Source organism: Protopterus annectens, chromosome 5.part0, assembly GCF_019279795.1.
Source record: "Protopterus annectens isolate FY-2018-M chromosome 5.part0, PAN1.0, whole genome shotgun sequence".
NCBI lineage: Eukaryota > Metazoa > Chordata > Ceratodontiformes > Protopteridae > Protopterus > Protopterus annectens.
Genome location: NC_056735.1, coordinates 464340139 through 464364963, shown reverse-complemented (window position 1 = coordinate 464364963; position 24825 = coordinate 464340139). Strand labels below are relative to the sequence as shown.

The 24825-nt window shown below is 37.4% G+C and overlaps 1 protein-coding gene across 9 annotated transcripts in view; it reads left to right on the top strand.

Annotated features, from left to right (window-relative positions):
- Positions 1–24825, top strand: part of DMD (dystrophin) — a 9298038-nt gene that overhangs the window by 3407623 nt on the left and 5865590 nt on the right. For all 9 annotated transcript variants that reach the window (XM_044072398.1, XM_044072396.1, XM_044072400.1 and 6 more), the window contains one exon: positions 20050–20160. In XM_044072398.1, the coding sequence (XP_043928333.1) occupies positions 20050–20160 (111 nt within the window). The remainder of the gene's footprint in view (positions 1–20049; positions 20161–24825) is intronic.

The following is a 24825-nucleotide window of genomic DNA, read 5'->3' as shown; positions in this document are numbered from 1 at the left end:
TTATGTCAATTATTGCTTAATTGGGTATCCCATATAAATGCTGTTTGTGAACTGCTGACCATGTATAACCACTGAAGAAAGCTATATGTTGAAACCGGTCTGGTAATATCAATAAATAATTTTTGCTTCGTGTCCCTGGTGCTGGCCTTCTTTTTTGCTTAAATTCTATATTATGTAGTGTATTCTAAGGTGAAATAGTTCAACCGCCAATTTTAACTAATGGATTGCTGTGCAGGGTTAAAACAGTTTAACTGTGAAGAATTTTTGGAATAATCATTTAATAGGCCCTTCTCACAAAGTATTGTATGGATTTTAAAGAGGACACTAAGTGTCAATATTACATACTACAGCTGAGTTCTGGTAGGTAAATGAGTACAGAATCGTAGAAGGGAAAGGATAATACTTAGGACTCAAATTTAAGACCTGCAGCCAGGACCGGCCTTTGGTTAACTGGAACCCTAGGCAAAAGGTTTCCACAGCCCCCCCAACACCATCCTGTGCCCCCATCCTGGTCTCCCTACACTATCCAGATTACTGGAAAAGTGCCCCTGCTAGAGCAGTGCCCAAGGCTGCCAGCTAGTTAGCCTATGCCTAAGGCCGGCTATGCTTGCAGCATACATTGCTGTTGTCACTGCCACTGAACCAACATGAGGGTCTAGGTAGGTAACAGCTGAGATTTTCCCTTGAGAGTCTCATCCTTTCTCCTAGAAAATCTCCAGTATGGTGATCATGATCAAATTACAAAATACACACAAGCACATTTACAGAGAAATTACTCAGCTTGGGCACTGCCAGGATTACAGAATTATAAAGATAATATTAGTTTTGTATTGGGACTTGAACCCAAGACTTGCAACATACCATCTTGTTGGCACTGCCACTATACTAACAAGAGTACCTTGACAGCAGCGCTATATGGTGACCTTGGTTTCAATGAAGAGATAGTAGCACGCATCCCTTATTCACTAATTTGTCTGTCTCTTCCTCATACTATGCTTTTCTTGCCCCTTTGCCCTGAATGCTTTCAGTGCTCACCTCTGCTTTAACTGGCTTCTTTCATTAGTCACTGTCTTTGCATGTCATAAAATATATGTATGCATTTGTGTATGTTTGTGTGTATGTGTGTGCATATATACATGTGGTGTGTAAAAAAAAAAAAATATATATATATATATTTATATATATATATATATATATCCATATATGGGTCTAGGACATTTGACCTAAAGCACATTTCACCTAAACTCAAATTAGTGTGCACTTTTCACTGAAAGCACAATTCACCTAAAACACAATTCATCTAAACACATTTCACCTAAAGTTGTAGATGGCCTTTTCCCCACTGTAGTATGACCCTGGAGTTAATATATATATATATATATATATATATATATATATATATATATATATATATATATATATATAGTAGGGTGGTGTTGGGAGCATCTCCCCCCACATTGGGGGGTGTTATGTTAAATATTTTGAACTATATACATGGATACTTGCAATTTCAATATATTACTCTTTTCCAAATATATCTAATTAAAATATGTGGGGGGTGCTGTCCCCCATACCTCCCCATTATATATACTAACTCCAGGGTTGCACTACAGTGAGACAAGGCCATCTACAACTTTAGGTGAAATGTGTTTAGGTGAATTGAGTTTTAGGTGAACTGTGCTTTCAGTCATTTGTGTTCAGTCATTTGCGTTTAGGTGAAATGTCCTAGACCCATATACCCATATATATATATATATATATATATATATATATATATATATATATATATATATATATATATATATATATATATATATATATATATATATATATGGATCTACTTTCAAATACCAGACAACCAGAATCGCACATTTCAAAACGTTGAGATGAGAACACCTACACTGTAAAACAACAAAACTTTAAAAGCAAGATGTTCAAAACACTGAAATTTCCAAACATTGAATATGTTATATTAAAAGTAGCACCTACAGCCCTATCGCTTTCCAAATCCTTACACAATTAAAACAAACGTCTACAATCCAAACCTGTTAAAAAGTGACAACAAACATCCTAAATAATTCAGAACTACTCCAACTGTCTCTTTTCTTACCCCCCCTCCCCCGTTAATTAAATATACCAATTCTGAGATCGCACTACCTTAAAAAAAAGCCAAACTATTAAATAAAAAAAAAACAAGTTTACCTTCTAATCACAGAAAACTATTCCACAATTGCACAATTCTACCATCACTGCATAACTATACATCTGGCATGTTTTTTCTTTTCTTTTTACATAACAATGTAAAACTCCTTAAAGAAATACTAACCTTTTAAAATTTTCCACTATGTACTCCACTTCTTTCAAGATTGTGGCATTCAGTTTTCTCTTCTCAACATTCTGAAATTTGCGATTTCGTGTTTGGTATTTGAAAGGAGATCCATATATATATATATATATATATATATATATATATATATATATATATATATATAGTTACCTTCTCTATGTGCAAGTAGAAAATAAAGTGCATAAATAACACATAAACAAATTGCATATTCTTTGTTCATTCTGCAAAAATAATGCTTGATATGAGCTTGTCATTGACAATTCACAACATTCTTAGCAATAAGCTGCACGAGTAACTCATCTTTTATAAGGAACATTTCAAAACTACCTACCAACTTATTAAGGTATTATATTGCATTACAAAAAGCTTTCTTTATTTTTTATTGTTATATATTTCCCATGAATAACTTCAACTTGTCCTCTTCTTACTGTACCTGTATTAAAAGTTGCTTTGGCCTTTTATGATTTGTATTTTTTTATTATGAAGTAGCTAATCTGGTTTTAGTGAAATCCACACCTGACTTCATTTTATTGACAATCTACTTTTATATTCATCATGGAAGCAAAGAAGAATCAGATACATTTTTACAGGCTGAACTAAAAGCAACTATTCTTTGATATTTCACATACAGTAGACAAGAATATGATTGACTCATTCTAGAAAAGAAATAGTTTTGGTTTCATGCATAGTGTTCACTAAACCTACTGCAGTGCAATGTTATATTCATGCTAAGAATGGTCATATTGTAAAGTTTGCAACCCTGTCACATTTTTATAACTTTTACAATTGAATGAAGACTGCAACTCTTTTGAAAATTGTTTTTATTGACTTGGGTGTTTAAAAACTATGTTTTTTTGCAAAAAAAATGTATAAAAGATATCTTTTTCAGTGCCTTTATGGCATATTATTTACAGTATCTCTGGTGTCTAGTGTCCCCCCAAAACCACATCACCTTTGTTCTTCTACTTCTTTGTCTCTAAGTACCTTGAAGGCACACAATTTGGAGTAACACAGTAATCTAGTGTTCTTCCAACCTACATACACTGTCTTCTTTCTCTTTCTCTTTCTTCCTTGTGCCTTTAAGACATACTGTTTAGAGTATCCCTGATGTCTAATGTTCCCTACTCCCCAGTGTTGCTGAACTTGCTGATTAGTCTACTGAAGTGTGAAAGTGTGAGAGTCAAAGCAAAAAAAATCTCCCAGTCACTTACCTCTACTTCAATGGGTAAATGTGAGCATTTGGCCATGTTCACGAACACAAGCAGCAAGGAGTGACTGCATAGATGCCTTACTCCAGGCATTTCTAGAATAGAGTGCATGGCTAATTAACATATGCCACTGCCCTGGAATGCATCATTAGTTTTGACCACGGTTGTAGAAAAAGCCCATCATAATGCTCACCATCTTCATGCTAAAGCATTTTGGTAATGTTGTCTCTGAATCGAAAATGGTTACTGTCAGGTCTACACCCTATCTCTTAGAATTGGCTCCATAAACTGAAACATTGAAATATAACAACCCTAGACAGAAATTCATTACTAGAACAAGTATGTATCAATAGGATTATTGATAACACTATTACATTTTGGTGTCTGAGTGCAGTTCTGTGTCTTAAAATGCTGAAATTGTTATGAATTTCATTCTGAAGGTAAATGAATATGAATCTAGATATTTTTGGTATATGCAGGTTTTTTTGGGAGAAGGGGGTCTAAAGAGACTACATCTTTACTGTTTTCAAAAAGTACATCTGTATTTAAAAGTGCTGTAACTGAAATATGTGCATAATACAGAACCCTTATTGTTACTGAGTTTATAAACCAGTGTATGTGCACTAAAATAGAAAGAAAATAATTCATAACCTGATGTGTATCTTTTGCTGCATGCGTTGCTATAAGCCTTTGTAATAAGACTGTAATGTTTCAGAAATAACTCTTCCTGGCTCTAGTCTAGACCAAATCTTACTAAAATATTGCCATCAGTCATGATTGCTTGAAGAGAGCCAAGTATGGCTTGCTGACAATTTCCCATTTTTTACATGTGAAAGGATGAGTATATGCTATCTGTTAAGATTCACTGTAGCTCTCTGTAAGACTAGCACGACAAGTTTGCAATGCTGAGTTATCCATTAAAGCACTAGCAGCTCTAGATTCCTATAACCAGGTAATCTGAAAGAATGCTGTCTGTCCTAGCTGAATACTCCATACCTTCAGTACTTACTCCAAAACACACTAAGATCAGTAAAAAAAAAAAAGATGTGGCTTTACATTGATTTCAGAATAAGTTAATAAATTCATGTTAAATGGCTGTGACTACATTTTGTAAACTAAGTTTATTTTCATTTGTAGCAGTATATGTTGGCAATTTTTTTAATGCATGCTGATCACCTAACTTAGACTGTCTTGTGATAACACGAGACACAATTATCTTTTCATCTGGTGGTCAGAGACTCTTTTGATCATACACTGTTTTGTCAAAACATGCAAATACTATATAAATAAAAGAGAATAATAAAGTATGAAAGAGTTGTTTAAAGGAGATATTATAAAGACTGCAAGGTGACCATTTCCTTTTCCATTGCTTAATTTCATTCTACTTAGGATTTATTGGAACTGGAAGATACTGTTTAAAATAGGATTAGATAGTTTATTTCTCAAAACTGATGCTTTTTAGATTTTCACAGACCATCACTATAAATCATATAGGTCTGATGATGTATGTTTCAAACCATAGTTTGTAAATGTCTTTATCATGTTTATATAACCCTTACATTGCTTTTCCAATCCAGGCAACCAATTTCTGTGAACGGAATATTCCTTAATGACATAATTGCATTTCATTGTTCTCATTTGACTGACCTTTGAAACTGAACATTGATTTTATGTGATTTAAGCTGAATTCTGCTAATGTGGATTTTCTCAATTTATTTGACTGCTGTAGGCATGAAGATGCGGTGAACTCGTGTGATTAATAAAATGCTAGAGGCTTTTGATAGTATTTCCAAAAACTTAAAGGTGATACATTTCTAATATTAGATTGCATCTTCAGTTTCGCCTTCCATGCTGATAACCTGTCCAGTGATTAGAAGCTTGCCCTTATAACTACAGCTCATATGGGAAAGGAGAAAGAACTCCAGCTGAAAATTTCAGTAGCCTTATTTACACGCTGGAACATTCTGGATGAGATTTTTGTAAAACTACTTGGCTGTGACTTATTTTTGCATGTTCCTATTAAATAAAGTTCTTCATTTTTTCAGATATATTACAGTTTTTCAGCAATATCTACCAAACTAAAAATATCAATTTTTGCATCAGTGTTTCCCATTTCTGGATATGAGCAAGTCCATTTAATCATCATTTGACAACTCATCCTGAGGATGCAAGAATAGTTAAAGAATAAAGGTGATATTTAAGTGTAAATTATTATATTTTTTGTTTGCTATATGGTAGGGATTTTAACATCCTCTTTTGCAGTTAAGAATAAGGGGGATGTGCAGAGCTGTAGTAACTACAGAGGGATTAAATAGATCAGTCACAGCATGAAGTTATGGGAAAGAGTAGTGGAAGCTAGGTTAAGAAGTTCGTGATGATTAGTGATCAGCAGTATGGTTTCATGCTGGGAAAGAGCACTACAGATGCGATTTTTGCTCTGAGAGTGTTGATGGAGAAGTACAGAGAAGGTCAGAAGGAGTTGCATTATGTTTTTGTAGACTTAGAGAAAGCATATGACAGGGTGCCTAGAGAGGAGTTGTGGTATTGTATAAGGACGTTGGGAGTGTCAGAGAAGTATGTAAGAGTGGTACAGGATATGAACGAGGGTAGTGTGACAAAGTTGGGAGTGACGGATGCATTTAAGGTGGAGGTGGGATTACATCAAGGATCAGCTCTGAGCCCTTTCTTATTTCTTATTTACAATGGTGATGGACAAGTTGACAGATGAGATCAGACAGGAGTCCCTGTGGACTATGATGTTTGCAGATTACATTGTGATCTGTAGTGAGAGTAGGGAACAGGTGTAGGAGACCCTGGGGAGATGGAGATATGCTTTAGAGAGAAGAGGAATGAAGGTCAGCAGGACTAAGACAGAATATATGTGTGTGAATGAGAGGGAGGATAGAGGAATGGTGTGGATGCAAGGAGTAGAGGTGGCAAAGGTGGATGAGTTTAAATACTTGGGATCAGTAGTTCAGAGTAATGGTGACTGTGGAAGAGAGATGAAGAAGAGAGTACAGGCAGGATGAAGTGGGTGTAGAAGAGTGTCAGGAGTGATTTGTGGCAGATGAGTACCAGTAAGAGTGAAACGGAAGGTCTACAAGAGGGTAGTGAGACCAGCTATGTTATATGGGTTGGAGACAGTGACATTGACAAAAAGGCAGGAGTTAGAGCTGGATGTGGCAGAGTTAAAGATGTTAAGATTTATACTGGGTGTGACAATGGTGGACAGGATTAGGAATAAGTATATTAGAGGGTCAGCCCAGGTTTGAAGGTTTGGAGACAAAAGCCAGAGAGGCAAGATTACGTTGGTCTGGACATGTGCTGAGGAGGGATGCTGAGTATATTGGGAAAAAGATGCTATGGATGAAGCTACCAGGTAACAGGAAAAGAGGAAGGCCTAAGATAATGTTTATGGATATGATGAGAGAAGACATGCAGGTGGTTGGTGTGACAGAGCAAGATGCAGAGGACAGGAAGAAATGGAAACAGATGATCCGCTGTGGCGACCCCTAACGGGAACAGCCAAAAGAAGATGATGATGATGTCAAGCACATGCTAGATGGCTAAATGGGATGATTCTATAAAAAGTGAGCCATTTAATTCAGTTTTGCAGAACTTAATTAAGTTCCAAGAGTTGTTTGAGACTATGTGAGATTTAAGAATCTGCTCCTTATTATGAGTAAGAGTGCTTTGACACATACTGATAAAATAGACATGGGAAATAAAAAGTTGCATATCATGAATAAACACAGGGACCTGAGTGTCATTATTAATACCAAACAGAAGTTTTTTTTTTTTTCACATGATGACTTTACATATTTCAAATAACAACAAGATGACTACATTGTTGTTGCCTTAAATCCAGATGTGCACAAATGCTTTTTGACAAAGTAATAAGATTGAAAATGGAATATTGTACAGAATTTTGAAGTCCTTACATAAAATGTTGTGTTGCATCTCTGGAAATAATTTAAATCTATGGGACTAAGTGTGTTGCTGGTATGGCAGAAATTAAATAAATCAAAGGATTAAAGAACTTCACCGAGTTTACTTATGATATGGAAGGGGTGGCATAGGATTAGTTTACAAGAGTAACAAAAGGTAGTTAGTAGACTGAACATTGGGATCTAACCATATCAGCCAAATATTGTGTTGTGAAGGTTGGACATTTCGGAAAGGAACCCTCTAAATGCAGTTTCCTTGAAATACAACACTGGTTCTTACAAAATGTGTTAAATTGATGGAAAGAGTTTTTTTTTACATTTTTTTAAATTTGTTAAGTGAATAAGCTCACTGGGCACAGCTGTCCCTTTTCCATGATGAACTTGGAACACTGTCTTACACTCTGGTTAATTAAATTCACAGAGGTGAATGGGAGTGGAAGGAATTAAATTTGATACCCAGAAGAAACTTAAAAAAAAAATTCAAGCCAGTCTCAGTAGTCACTACCAATAGCTCCAACATCAAACTAACCGCTAGGTATAAAAACCTCAGAGTCTTCTTAAATCTTAATTTTCCTTTAAAATTACACACACAAACCATAACAGAAAAGGTAACGATACAATTAAGTGGAGCATCCTCAATCTTCAAACACCATAGTTCCCAAGCAAAAAAGTGCAAAACAAGAAAAAAAATGTCTGGAATATTCCATCCCACTTATTGCACTGCACTCCTTCCAGGATATCCAATGTTGCCAAACTACCACTAATCAAGTCTGCAGATTCATTCCCTTTCCTACTGACATCAACATAATTGCAAAACCCTTGAGAAAGCCAATTGTCTCCCAATGCCAGAACAAGCCATACATTTCATCTCCTGTTTTAAACCTTTAGTGTCCTGTATATGTGCCATTGCCCATTCTTTGCCAGTAAACATAGAATAAAATGCTCTCCATATTCCCCTATATTCTTTCAGATCCCATAATTACAGGTAACATTTTCTGACACCTAGATTTTTCCCCTACTAATTGGAACACTATTCCAGCAGACTTTAGGAAATGCATATTACAAACTCTTTCACAAGAAACTTTCTGTATAATATCCTCCCAGTGGGAAGAATAAAGATACCTTGTTGAAGTTTCAAGTAGTTTATTCAGGTAGGTAGATAAATTAATGAGTGTCATGGGGTAACTATGACATAATGCATACCATATCATTGATTAATGCTTAAAATATGGATGCAAAACAGAAGTCATTGACTCCAGGATTATGATGGTTTGAAAATGTAATCCATATTTAAATGTCTGCCTTCTTTAATTGCCATGTCATAATTTTGAGACATGACAATTGATTCATAGTGGGCCATGAGATAGGAAGTACTCTTATCAAAGTAGGCAACATACTACACAACAGGATAGGGCTGAAACCCTGTGAGTACAATTAGTATAATGTTGTAGGACATGGCTATCTGCTTGAATCTGTTCAGGAATTAGATGGCTGTGGGCTTACCTCACTGCAGATGCTCAAATCCTGAACTACTACTTTCTAGTTTCTTTTTTTGTGATTTTTCTGGATGATTAACCCAGGAATCAATACAGGAGCTTGTACTCTTCTTGGCATACACAACGTATCTGTAAAAGAAGCAATCCAGGATGGTGATTTATTTATTTATATTTAACCTGAATAGCAAGGTTGAGCTAAAGCCCATTTTCAGCGGAGGCCCGGGCTGGAAGGCTCCATATAGTAAAATATGACAAACACAGATCAAATCACAGTCGATGTGAAACTGGAAAGGTATAAGGATGAGTGCATATAAGCTTGGAGGAACTTAAATGTTAAGAATCTAAAAATCATGATCAACAAGGAGCCATGTGCATAATCTATAGTTAATGTAGTACATCAAGAATTCAAAATATCAATTAAAAATGTTCAATAGAAATAGAGTGGTGACATAAACAACAAGATGTGTTAAGAGAATAAAAGTAAAGTGTAAGCAGAGAAAAATAGTGATATAGTCAAAAAGAAGTGGATGTAACAGGTGGTTGTCTTTATAAGAAAAGTAAAGATCACATAAGAGGTGATAGTTTCAGAGGTGTTGTAGGGTAATTATACATAAAAGAGTACATTAATCTGAGTGGTAAGGAAGGTGGATGTTATTCTACATGCAGGTGAAAAGAGCAGGGTTAAGGACTTAGAGGCGTACAAAGAAAGTAAAGTGAGATAGCTACAAGAATTTAATATCTGGAAGGCCATGAAAAGAAAAGGTTACGAACAAGACCTAGTCCAATTTGATTCGATGTAAACTTTTAAATTAATAATGAAAGTATTACATTTTCGGTCATTTCTGATATGTTGGGGGGTGAAGTTCTGTTTGACAACAGAGATGGAAAAATAGATCCTCAGAATAACTTTTGGTTTACCTATCTGTAGAATGTTATGCTTTTCTGACCTAACAAGTTTCTTAGGAGTATAATAAATAATATTGAAAATAAACTGGTGTTTATTACATTTTAGTAGTTTTTTGGGAGGTGTTTTTAATTGAAGAAGAATTTGTAGATTTTGTAATTCCGTCAAATTTATTTTATGCAGAGATTTGCAGATATGTGTATTGTTTAATACATTAGCTGCAATATTAAAAACTCTGTTGTAAGTTTGCTCTAATTTATGTATTATCTTGGTGGAGATTAGTGAGTACAGATGGAGTTTATAGGGAGTGTAGGTATTGCTAGAGATTTTGCTGTTAGAAACTGAGCTTGTTATGCTAAAGAGTTTTGGCTTATATTACATGCCAGTTGTTGTGGGTTTTTGAAAAAAAAACCGATATGTTTGTAAAATATTAATTTATTCTGTGATCACTTCAAGGAGTTTAGTACTGGAGTTTGACTGAGGTGTAATTCATTGATGAAATAGAAATCTTGCCCATATCCAAATAGGACATGTTTAGTTTCATAGGGTGTAATAGAAGTAAGTGTACAACCATTGTTCTATGGCGTGGAAGTCTGCCTATGTATCTCACTGAAGTTAGTTTAAACAGTTGACTGTGCAAATGCAAATAGAGTCATCTGCATGTTAGATGAGTATGGCATTAGGGATTTTGGTGTCCTTGTCAAAAATGAATACTCTAAACAAAATTTGTTCAAGTGTGGATCTTTGTTAGATACTGTTCTTGATAAGTAGGAAATCAGAGTAAGAGTGGAGCCATTTTACAGCTTGCGATTGATTAGTAATCTAGCTACCAGGAAAAGGTATTAGCAGTAAGGTCGACAACGGTCTTTGTAGAAGAAGAAGTTGAGATTTTGTATCATACGCTTTAGAGAACTCGAGTAATATAGAAGAAATGTATGGAGACCATTGGTTTTCTGTGGTTGATATTATTGAGACAGGATAATAGAGCAGTATCAATGACCTAGACAGAACCTTGCTGACTAGGAGGTAAGTGCTGTTTTTGTATGAGATGGTGTAGGTTCTTTTGGAGCACAGTTTTCAAGAATTTTTGAGAGAGGATGAAATAGCTATTGGTTTGAAAACAGCAAGATGGTTTTGAGTGTTCCCATTACAAATAGGAATTATCTAAGATTTCTTCCTAAACTGTGGGATGGAGTTTCAGAGATGGACTTGTTTGTAAGAATAGCAACAGGGTATGCAAAGGCCTCCGAGGCTACTTGAAGGTTTCTGCATGAATAAGGAAAGAACATAGAGTGTTGTTTTGTTTGTTTTACTTGTGTCATGTTGATTGACTTCAGGTTTAAAGATCCATTAGGATGGACAGTATCGTCACTAGAAGTGTTACTATAGTAGTATTGTGTGGTAGTGAATGCTGAGTCAGTTAAGTCTTTATTAAACGATGTAGCAATGGTAGTGTGAGATTAATTGGGAAGTGGATTGTTTTCATTTATCTTGCCTGGTTTTAGTAATTTATTTGTAGATGCCCAGTAATGTTTAGGGTTATAGTTATGAGTTCTGAGTGATGTGTGCAATATGATTATTTGGCTGTTATCATCTATTTGACTTTGATTCTAAGGCCATTATATTTTTGTCTAGATTATGGCTTTTGACATACCTTCCATTGCTTATAAGTTTTGTCATTATTTGTCATTAATTTTTTGATTTCTGATGTCATCTAGAGAGCAGTGGTAATGTTTGTTTAATTTATTCTTTTCTCTACATAAAGGCGCCATGGAATTTAGTCTGGATGGTGATGTTTCATTAAAACTGCATTGTCTATAGCTAATATTTTAAGATGTTACCAGTTACATTGCTGTAGCAGTGTAATGATTTTTTTGAGTGAATAGAAAACCAAACTGTAATATACGTCTGTGTTATTTGTGCATTTATTTATTCATTTTTTTCTTCCCATATGACAAAGATTTGGTAATGGTCAGTAACAATGTACAGTAGTGTGCCTGGTTGTGTCTGTTATTAGTTTGGTGAAGCCATAGAGGATGACGTGTAGTGACTATGTTATGACCTGCTTGTAGTTGGACCAGTAAATATTTATATCATGTGTGTGTGTGTGTGTGTGTGTGTGTGTGTGTGTGTGTGTGTGTGTGTGTGTGTGTGTGTGTGTGTGTGTGTGTGTGTGTGTGTCTGTGTCCTACACAGAATATCAGGCTGTCCTCTGCATGCTACGAGATATAAACAGGTAGTTTTTCCCCAAGGTATAAAAAAGTATACTGCTTTTTCTAGTGGAATTCAGTATAATGGCTACATGTAGGCTAAAATACAAGTATCCAGAGTACACCAGTCATTATTAAGGGTCCCTGCAAACAGATGTTCAAATTGCTCTAAATGGAATAGAAGAGCAGTAATTGATGTAGTGCTGTTGCAGGTGGAAAGCAAAGTTTCAATCCCCTCTCACGCTTAAAAAGTAGTAATGGCAGTTTCACAACTTTAGCAAAAAATTGTATAAATAAGGATTCCCTGCTTTAAAGCACTCTGTGGTAAACCTCAAAATACTTACTAAACACAATAGGGGAACTTGTTCCTGGCAAATATTGCCTTTGAGAGTTTAACTGAAAGATGTTTTGTATACTGCTCTAGAAGGAACCAGACATCAACAAACTCCACCTTTCAAACTGTTATTTGTACCACTGAAAGGTGATTCAGCTCCAAGAATCTCCTTATTGCTTTAGCTAGCAAGATCTTAATATTCAGCTTCACCAAATGAGAACATAACAGCTGTGTATGCTTTCACTCATAAACATTTGGTATTTGTAGCACATGCACAATGTGTCATGTAACACACACTATCTTCTGTCTTGAGCAATACATTATAGGACATGCAGCTCTGACTGCCAAATAAGTAAGGTCAGAAATGTAAAGTCCTGTAGAATGTTACAAAGGTTCCACTACATCATCATCATCAACTCCATTTTTCCCATTTCTTTCTACGTGGGGTCAGGGTATCATGTTAATTGTCACCAACTCTCTCGATTCAGTACCACACTATTGCTTTCCTCAACACTCATGCCTGACTGTCGCAGATCTTCTTTCACACAATCCATCCACCTCTTTGCTGGATGTCCTTGCTTCCTCTTACCTTCTTCCTGTCTGTCCCAAATCTTCCACACCTTGTCTTCTGCTAATCTGCACATGTCCTAACCACTGTGATCTGTTCTCTTTGATCTTTTTTGCAACTGGAGATAATTTGGCTTCTGCTCTTATGTCCTCATTTATTTATCTGTGCCACAGTGTGCATCCTACCACCCTCCTCAGGAACTTCATTTCCATCACCTCTAGCTTCTTCAACTGTTCTGCCTTTACTGCCCAGGTTTATGTACCATACAGTAGTACTGGTCACACCACTGTCTTGTACAGCTTACTTTTCAGCTTCTTTGACATTCTTCTGTCATAGACTATATCTGACACTCTATGCCATTTGGCTGCAGCCCTTGTGATACTTGTTTTGACCTCTTCATTCAGACTTCCCTTCTCCTCAGCAACTCCTCCCAGATACTAGAAGCTGTTTACCTGTTCCACTGTCCTCCCTTCCATCTCTTTTCTCAGCTTATTTTGATTTCCCCAATTTTCTCCCATTACCACTGCCTTATCTGTGCTTTGTTACATCCATTGTGCCTGCAGTTTTGCATTCCATTTTCCAATCCTTTGCGGAATTTCTAGCTGAGAGTCTACCTGTAATCCCACATCATCTCATACAGCAACTTTGTTGATCTGTCCCCTCTGACCTGTTTGCTAATGTAGTCCATCACCAGTATGAACTGCAGTGGGCTCAGAGCTGAACCCTGGCGTACACCCACTCCCACTAGGAACCAATCTGTCAGGCTGAACACTGTTCATACTTAAGTAATTAGGTCCTTGTACATAGCCTGCATTAATTCTACCAATGTTTCAAGGACTTCAAACCACTACAGTACTACCCGTATCAGCTTACTTGGGATATGCTTTCTCAAACTCTAGAAATGCCCAGTTGGATGGTCTCCACATCTCTAACATCTTCTCAAGTATCTGTCTCACTGCAAACATCGGGTCAGTTGTGTTGCATCCTGATCTGAATCTCCCATCTTACATTCTACTACTCTGTGTATCCCTTTATCAATCACCCTCTCCCAAACTTTTATGCAACATGATAGGAGTTTGAAGCCTGTGTACTGCCCACAGCTATGGATGTCCCCTTTGTTCTTGTATACTGGCTTTAGTATACTTATTCTTCAATCATCTGGGATATGCCTTTCTCTCCACACTGCTATTAGTACCCTCAGGAGCCATTTCTCCCCTATCTCACCCAGCATCTTTATCATATCTGCTGTGACCTCATCTGAGCCTGCTGATTTCCCCTGACTTCATTTTCCTTAGTGGTGTTCTTACTTCTTCTAGGGTGGGCTCCTCTTCTTCTCTCATTGTAGGCTATTTCTGGGGCAGTACAGCTTCTGTGGGTTGTTTTTTTCATTCAGAAGCTGCTCAAAATACTCCTTCTATCTGCCTTTGATGTCCTGTGGTCTGGTGAGCAGGTTGTTTCTGGCATCCCCTATGAAGGGTGTCTATCTTCTTTATCTTTCTGTCTTTGCCTTGCAACCTGATATAGTTTCTGTGTGCCACTTACTGAGTCACTTTCCAGAAGATGGTTGAGTGCCTCTGATGCCCTATTCTTTGCTACTGCAACTTCTTTCTTAGTTTCTTTGCTAGCCAACCAGTAGTCCTTCCTAGCTGGTCAGTCTTTTCTATCTCTCACTTCTTCTTGCACTCCTTCTTTCCTTTGATGACTTTCTGGACTTCTGGATTCCACCACCAGCTTTCCTTATGTACCTTATCTCCATACCTATCTCAGCCACATATCTTTTCTGTAGTCCTAACACATGCTATTTTTAGGCACTGCCATTCTTGTTCATCTCCAACTATTTCCTCCACTTCTTGGGCAGCTAGAGCCAGGAGTAATTCCTTGAACTGTTATACTTTCTCTCCAGTCAACTTCCAGGTCTTCCAGAATGGTCCATATTAGACAGTATATATATGAAAAAAAAAAAACGGTGTGATTTGTCCTGAATAACTTTGTTTTTTGCTAGGTATCTTGAAGTGTCTTGGTCTGCAGGAGTGACAGGAGCTTCTATAGCTTAACATTGCATACTGACAGCTGGACAGCCCCTGTTGGCATACCTGGGCTCAGACCTTGTGACCCCAATAAAGGAAATTTTTGAATGACAATTTGCTGTATATGATATTTTCTGTAAAATATAATTCAGTATGAAACATGTTTTCAATTAATTATTTTGGTGATTTATGATTCAGTGAAAATGCAATTCAGTAGTATACTCATACAAAGACAAAATGCTCCACACCAGAAGTATATCTATCTATATATATATATATATATATTAATCTCACTGGATATCCACATCCCCTACCTTCATGCATGGATCATGTAATGCATGGATCATGTAACTCCCATTAAACACCCTCCCATTCCCTGGAGGCAGGGGCCCAGTCATAAAGGACCCCTAGCCATAAACAAGAGCTAATACAGGAGGAGGAAGCTATCCAGCAAAGCAAAGGGCATCTCGGGAGTACCACTGACACCCCCCACTGACATGCCAACATTCTGGCAAAAAGGTTCCCCAAAAATTTCTCCCAAAATAAGAAATAACTATAGTCCTCAAACATCTCATCAAACCAGGTGAGCCGCCGCTCTAAAGCTAAAAAACACAGCATCAATGGGAATGGGCGGGGTCCCCGGCTGTGTGCTACCATAACTCTCGAGGAACTAAACCCACACATAGGCTGCTGTTTAATCTATTTTCTTTTACAGGAGGATACATACAAAGAAGAGTGGCGCGTGGCAACACAGGTACCACTTCACAAAGGCGGCTCCTGCAGACCAGACCTAATGCCGCCCCCATAAGCAGCGAGCCCTGTGCAAAAGCTATGGAGAGGATCCTTCGGAGCTATGTCAGACTCTAAGCCAGTCCTAAGGGGTGCGGTGTCTAGTTGGGTCACCTGGGACCCCTCTTTTCCGGGCATGGTTTTTATATTACGGGCAAACATGGGAGGATTGTGGCTGCAAACATAGGATGACAAAAATTGACAAAAAACTCAGAAGATGGGGGCCAGATACTCCACTCCAGCGGACACAAACATCCGCCTTCAGAGAGGGAGAAGCGGATAGGTGCCGCTGCCCCAGCCAGCAGGCCTTAAAATGTATATATAGTCATACCCTTTGGGAAAAAACAAAAACAACCACAAATTACCACATAGGTTCCATTCCATTATAATGGAAGGTAATCAGGGATTGGGACCCAGGTTGTTGACAGTAACCTCTCATTTGACACTCACATCATTTGGGATATATATTACCCGACACCTTGAAAGCCCCCCAAACACCAACACCACCAAGAGAATAAAGGGTCTTAAACATATGTCATATGCTGCCGACTGAAAAACTCAAAGCCTATTCAGTCGTGATACCGCACTCAGAGTGCAGATCTGCATGACGTACAAGGCCATGTCCAATAATGGACATGCTCCACATGCTCCACTCAAATCAAATCCAAATCCAGACACAGAGGCAAGAGACTTAAACCTCAACACATAAAATAAAAATTGGGTGCTGACAGATTCATTCAACAGACAGCTCCCCACACCTGGATCTGGACAAATCCATGATCCATAAGGGCCCCTCACCACTACTCTATTTCAGAGAATCTTTGGGAGTGGATGGGAGATCGTGGGGTTTACCCTGGGTCATCTCTGTGTCACTACTGGACAGAGGCACAGTAAACTAAACCCTAAAAAGGGCGTAGTTATTCTCATCCTAAGGGTGGTGAAGCCACAAACACTCTGGCTAGGCTTATAAATGCCCCAGGGCAGATAGCCTAGTACAAACCTATGAACCTAATCTATCTATATATAGATATATATATATATATATATATATATATATATATATATATATATATATATATATATATATTTACACACACACACACATATATATATATATATATATATATATATATATATATATATATATATATACATACACACACGCTCTTAATATATATGTGTGCAAAGGCTGACTGAGTGCATTCTGGGTAGGTTGACAAAGTTTGGTAGCTTTTTGATAGGGCTAGGGGTTTGTGTGTGAGGGTGTGTGTGCATTTTAGGGTTACAGTAGAGATTTGGTACAGGAATAAATTTAGTGTATGCATGAGAGTATACATGTTAAGGTTAGATAGGGTGAGGTAACATGAAAGATTTACTGCATGTTTGAGTGTTTGTGGGTTAGAGTTTAGAATTAGGATTAGATAAGGGTAGTAGATTAAATGTGGTGTGGGTGCTTGTGGGTGTGGGTGTCTGCATGGTGAGTGACCCAGCTGTCATGTGTAGTGGCAGTGTGACCTGATGATGTTTTAAGCAAAAATGCATTAGTACATTCTAAAGTTACTAAAATATTTCCTGTATGGGGAGAACAGATCAGTGTTTTTAGATATTTTGTATTTATTGCTGCACAACTAAAAACGTTTACCTTTTATTCTTTTTATTACTTTAAATGTTGCAGAAAGGGCTCTTTTATGGTAAGGTACAAGTTTATGTCAGCATGTGTTGCTAAGGTGTAGTAGGAGATGAATGCATACTAATCCTAATACTTCCCATTCCCCTAACCATGTACCTTATATTAAAAAAAAGAAGAAGACAAATAAACTTTCTGTAGCACCACTACTATTTAAATTTGAATTGCATTTTGGTATTCTATTGGTTAGTACATAGGAGGAAATGTACTTTCTTTTTCCAATGTATTCACTGTTAATTATTTGTGTAATCAGTATTGTCAGTGACCGACATGTTTTGTTCAATGTTATGTGCTACTTTGGTCTTTTAAAATGTTGACCATTTTTATATATATATATATATATATATATATATATATATATATATATATATATATATATATATATATATATATATATATATATATATATGTGTGTGTGTGTATAATGTGCATGTATATTCAGTTATTTAGTTTGTTGTGGTATAATATGAAAAGCAGGGAAGGCCTTATGCATTTTTTTGTATAACAGTAATCAGTATTTGCTTTACAAACATAGACCTGTATTCATAGTCATTTGTGCAAATGTGATAGGGGTATCCATGATGTTTACAAGGAGTATAGCAATGGTGAGATTTACAGAGACCATTTATGTTATTATGAAATGCCTTAAGTGTAATGTATGCACAAGCACTCCACTGAGTCATATGAAATGTTTCCACCCACTATCCCTTCTGTGGTTTGCTCGTGTGTGCATGAGCACTACACTGGCACCAAATGAATAATTTCCCCCAACAACCCCTTCAGTATTATGCACATGTTGCACAAGGACATCCCTGAAACTAAATGAAACTTTCCCCAGTGACCATTTAGTAGTCTGCCCATGAATGCACAAGTATTTCCCTGACACCAAATGAACATTTCCCCAATGATCCATTTAGAAGACTGCCCATGAATGCACAAGCATGTCCCTGCCACCAAATGAAATTTTCCAACAACATTCCCTTCTGTAGTTTGCCCATGTATGCACAAGCAATTTGCTGATTCTAAATGAAACATTTTCCCTTCCCGTCAAAGTCTGTATTCTTATATTGAATTGCTGTTTACTGGCGCAAGTCCAGTGACATTTACATGTTTGTATGCAAATTAGCTCATTATGGATTCAACTGTAGGAATCCTACTGATAAACAAATGTGTAATCCCCCTTATCTTTGTATCACATGCCTCCCTATCACTTATGCCTTAAGCATAGCACGATTTTGTAATAAGGATACATTTTTAACCAAATGCTTCAGTTTTCACATATTTATCCTGAAGGTTTGCATAACAATGTGATGTCACTCTTGGCGGATTTCCACTATAAAAATGTGAACCAATGGGCTACGAATTCTGGACAAAATCTGTCATTAAAATAATGCCTATTACAGGGGGGAGGATGAAAAACACCCAACAGCGCTTTCAGTGAATCAAAAAAGTGTAAAAAGTTGAAAATAACAACCATAAAAGCTCCAAAAATCCTTAATCAAGGAATGAAAATAAAACACTGTAGAATTCAGTATAAATAACAGCATATACCTGGGACAAGCAAGCAGTACTGCCCCCCCCCCCCAAGTATGAAACAAGCTACCTAAACCCTCATTATTTAATTGTTCTCATTCTGTGTTATACAGCCTTAAGGATTAGTGAAGTACGTAAGTTAATTTGAAAGAAGTTATTGCACTAAAATCTGAATTTATGTCATCTTGGAGTGTGATTAGTGTAGACGATTGGAGAGTTATATGGGGGCTTACCCTATGTAGAACTCTTTGTTGAAGGACAGATGATGTGATCTTTCATTCTTTAGTGTTCTATTTAGGACATTGTGCTTCAGGTACTTTCAGTTTTAGTATTTTTGTCTCACTCTGCTATGATTCACAGAAGGATATTTTTAGGATTTAGTAGCCGACCCCTCCCTATTCATCTGAGACAAATACTGCCTCTCCCAGTTTATTTTCTTTTCTTATCAGAACTTTAAAGAAGAAATGCAATGAAAAATTTAGCAAACAAGCATTTTATTTGTTTGCATCCACATTATAATATCACTTTCTTTGGAGACAGTATAAATGGATCACAACATGACAGTTGCATGTTGTTTGGCATTTGTAGCACCCTCTAAGTCAAACTGCTTGCATACTTACCTGCTATTAAAAAGAAAGTAAAAGTATGTATGCTTTTTGTCATTCAAGGTTAAATGGTAGTCAGTAATTGGGAAGAATTCATGACATATTTTGGCCTACTTGATCAACCATAATTGCAGTTCAAGTGAACAGTATAAATGCCAGAATTGTTTAGTAGCTTCCTAACTGTATGCTATGAACATTAGAATAAATAGCTGTGTGGTCTTGTTGCTGCAAAAATACTGAATAAAAATCGACTAAATTAATTCTGAGTGGCATTATGTATTCATGGTGACATTTCAGTAATGACAACTGACCTTGTATTATGAGAGTAAGCACTGTAAAAACATAAAAGGTACAAATAGACATCTATTACCATAAGTCTGTTTTTTTCCACTAGAAAATTCAGTCTGAACTAACCAGCCATGAGATTAGCCTGGAGGAAATGAGAAAGAGAAATCAGGAGAAGGATTCTGCTGGAAGAGTTCATTCACAGATTGATGCAGCCCAGGTAAATGATAATATGCAGTTCATTACATTTGCTTTAATAAAGGTCATCCTCATGAACCTGACTTGAATACTAGATGCATAAGGTGCAGATATAATGTATTCTGTAATGTATATGTGTGCATTGCTATTTAGGCATGTTTTAGAGAATCTTGAATTTAAAAGTAACACACATATTATGCCATTTGGTCTGTTACTTGTTTACAATATAGAGAGTTTATACACATGTAGGTGATCAGATTCATTTGTAGTGTATGTTAATTTGTGAAACTCTCTTGCCCTAACAGTACCAATACACAAGACACTCAGACTCAGAGACAACCCTTCAACTATCCCCTAAATCTGGATTTTGCTCTAGCACTAATCACATACACACAAGCACACACACGCACTTACAAAAACATTCAGCATGCCACTATCGAACTCATTGCCATTCTACAAACTCAATCACACAGTATGAAACACACCATAGCACCTACTCCCCTCACCTAACCCTTACTCTAAACCTATTCAGCAAACAAACACATAAGTTTAATTTTAAGTAATCAGGTTCACAATGCATGCTAATTTACACACACACACACACGCACACACACACACACACACACACACACACACACACACACACACACACACACACACACACACACACCATAAAACTTAGTCCCTTACCTAGTGCTTACCATAACCATCATCATCATCTCCCCTTTCCATTTTTCAGCATGAGGTTGTGGTGTATCATCAACCGTCACCATCTCTCTCTATTCAATGCCACTGTTCTACCATCTTCTACACTCATGTCTGATAATCAAAGGTCTTCTTTCAGTCAAGCCATCCATTTCTTTGCTGGATGTTCTTCCTGCCTGTCCAAATTGTTTCCCCCAGATTGTTGTCTGCTTTACTGCACATGTGGCTAATCCAGCATCATTTGGTCTCTTTGACCTTCTATGCAACTGGAGCTACTTGGGCTTCTGCTCTGATGTCCTCATTTCTTCATGTGTTCTATAGTGTACATCCTACCACCTCTCTCAGGCACTTCATCCCCATCACCTCTAGCTTCCTCAACTACTCTGCCTTCACTGCCCAGGTTTCTGTGCCAAGCATTAGTGCTGGTTTCCCCACTGTTTTACACACCTGGATGAGGGTAAGGCAGTCCACACAGCCTATCTGGACCTCGTCAATGCCTTTGACACCATCCCCCACTCTGGAATCATAGATAAACTTACTAAGCTGGGCATTAATCCCTATGTCACTCGATGGGTTGCCAACTGGCTTACTGACAGAACCCACACTGTAAAAGTAGCTGACTCCAAATCCAGCTCCAGACAAGTGACAAGTGGAGTACCTCAGGGTTCAGTCCTGGGACTGCTCTTGTTTGGCATTTACTTCTCTGAAGTACAGGCCAACACTAAGGGATGCTGGCTAACAAAGTTCATAGATGACTGCAAACTGGGAGCCATTATTGAATCCCCAAATGATGTGGATACTCTACAAAAGGGCCTTACAGAAACAGATGCTTGGTGCCAGAGCCATGGGCTCAAGCTCAATGCCAAGAAATGTATAGTTATCCTCTTGGGGAAAAAACATGTACCCATGAATTACCACATAGGTGGCAGTACACTAAACACCGAAAGTGTGATAAGAGTCTTAGGGACACTGGTGGACAGTGGTCTCACCTTCAATAACCACATCGCCACAACAGTCAGGAAATCCTTCTATGTGGCACACCTCATCACTAAGGGCTTTTCAACCAGAAAAAAGAAGGTCATTGTCCCACTGTACTCATCCTTCATTAGGCCCATTATAGAATACAATGCCCCATTTGGTATGTAGCTCTTAAGACATCTGCAAAAACTGGAAAGGCTGCAGAAATACCTCACTAAAAGAATCATAGGCCTAAAGCAGATGCCCTATGCTGAACACCTTAAAAAACTCCAGCTGTACTCTGTCACATATCATCTACTCAGAGGTGATCTCTGCTTAACATACAAGACCATGTCAAATCCAGAGCTGTTGGACATGTTACACTTAAAGAAATCCTAATCCCTTATAGCCACACGCTTCAGAGATCTAAACCTTGTCATCACAATAAACAAAACATGCTGGAGGGATAGGTTTCTGACCCATTGACTCCCCAGACTCTAGAATAGGCTGCCCATACATGTCAAGCAGAGCGCCTCCTTGGCCCTCTTCAAAAGGAACCTTGACGATTGGATGGGAGAAAGGAAATTCACCCCGGGGATCACGTTAGTCGCCCTGCTAGACAGGGGTGCAGGGAAGTAAATAGTGTGGGAAGAAATAGCCAGGGAATTGTTATGGCTAGGCTTGTATAGGCCCTAGGGCTGATAGTCTAGTACCAACCTATGAACCTATGAATCTTACTTTTCAACTTCATTGATGTTCTTCTTGCATACACCACCCCTGACTTTCTGTCTCTATTGGCTGCAACATCTCTGATTCTAGCATTGACCCAATTCAGACTTCCCTTTTTTTCCCCTCCAAGGTACTTGGAGGGTTAGGAGGGTGGCATAATGCTTAAGGTGTTTGCCTTACAAACACAAGGTGTAGGGTTTGAGTCTCATAAGGGATAATTGGCTAGGCTTAAAAAAATGGCTCGCAAGGGCAGTTAGCCTAGTACTAATCTATGAACCTATGAATCTATTGAAGCTGTTAACTTGTTCCACTATTTTCCCTTCTATCTCTGTTCTCAACTTCTTCTAATTTCCCTTATTTGCTGCCATTACAATAGTTTTATATGTACTGAGTTTCATTCCAGGTGCCTTCAGTTTTGCATTCCAGTCCCCCCCTCCTTTGCTGGAGTTTCTGTTCAGAGTCTACCTGTAATGCCTCATCATCTGCATACAGCAGCTTTGTTCATCTATCCCCTCTGACTTGTTTGCTAATGTAGTCCTTCACCAATATTTATTTATTTATTTTATTTATTTGACATTTGTTGACCGGTTTAGACCAGCAGAGCCACAGCCCTTTTTCAATGGAGGCTCAGGGAGAAAAGCTCTAGAAAAGAAGTATAAACATAAAGAATAGTAGAAATGAAGATATGCTGTGATTTAAAGTAGGCTACATAATAGTAAAAAAACATTATTTACACATGAGAAATTATAAACAAAGTTTCACTTGTGAAACAATGCAGTGAAGCAATAATGCACTCTAATACAGGGTCAAATACATGTTTGAGGAAATAACATTTAAGGAATAAGAGTTGTAGAAAAATATTTAAGTTAAGTAGATGTAATAAAGTATTAGTTATATAAACAGCAGTGGCCTCAGAGCTGAACCCTGAAGTGCATCCATTCCCACAGGGCACCCCTCTGTGATTACAAACACTGTTTGCACTTATTTATTTTATTTATTTTATTTTACATTTGTTAACCGGGGGTGTCTGACTGAGCCGAAAAGGCCCTTTTTCAGCAGAGGCCCGGGGAGAAAAGCTCCACACTTGTGTCATTAGGTCCTTGTACGTAACCTGCACTATGTCTACCAATGTTTCTGGAACATTGTAGCATTGCAGGACTGCCCAAATCAGCTTTCTTGTGAACTTTTCATATGCTTTCTGCAAGTGTAGGAATAGTCGGTTGGATTCTTTCCTCATCTTTGGTTTCTTTTCAACTATCTGTCTCATTGTAAACATCAAGTTGGTTGTGCTGGGTCCTGATCTGAATCTGAGCTGCTCATATCCCATCTTACTTTCAACTACTTTTTGTAAATGTTTATCAGTCACACTTTGTAGAACTTTCATGGGATGAGACAGGAGTCGGATACCTCTTTACTGCCCAAAGTTGTGAACATCCACCAGTTCTTGTACACTGCAAATAGTATGCTTATTCTACAGCCATTTGCGACACACCTCTGTTTCTGTACTGCTATGAGCATCCTCATGTGCCATTTTTCCCCCAACTCACCTAGATCTTGATCATATCTGCTCTGACCTTATCTGAGCCTGCTGATTTAATGACTTAATTTTCCTTAGTGCTGTTCTTACTTCTTCTAAAGTGGGTTCCTCTTCTTCTTTCATTACTTTACACTTAGCATAACACTAACATGCATACACTCACAACTCTGTCCCCTTTACCTTACTGATATTATTTATACTTCTGCATTTAAAAAACACATCACACACACACACACACACACACACACACACACACTACATTCTTGCACTTGGAGATCCTTACCCACTGAAACACACAGTCAAACAAATTATCTTTTTGCAAACTTTACAACACCCTTGCGTTTGTGTGTGTGTGTATTTACATATATGTACACATTTAAATCTACATATATATATATATATATATATATATATATATATATATATATATATATATACTTTCTTCAACAGTAGCACAAGATAGCAAAAACAGTCGAATACACAAAGAAATGCAGAAACACGGCTGGATGACCTTCATTCCACTTTAATACAAGGTACACAGTATCAGTAAGTGCTTTCATCTCCCAGTAACAATCACAGTAAGAGACTTCCTCAGACTGAAATACTTATCACATCAAACACTTTAAATACACCTTTCAAGGCACATGATAAATCACATGATTCATACTAACTTAAAAAGACATTTACACTTAAAATAGCCTAACACATAATATCTATGCTACCTCCTGTTTTAACCCCTTCCTTTTTAAATACAAAGTA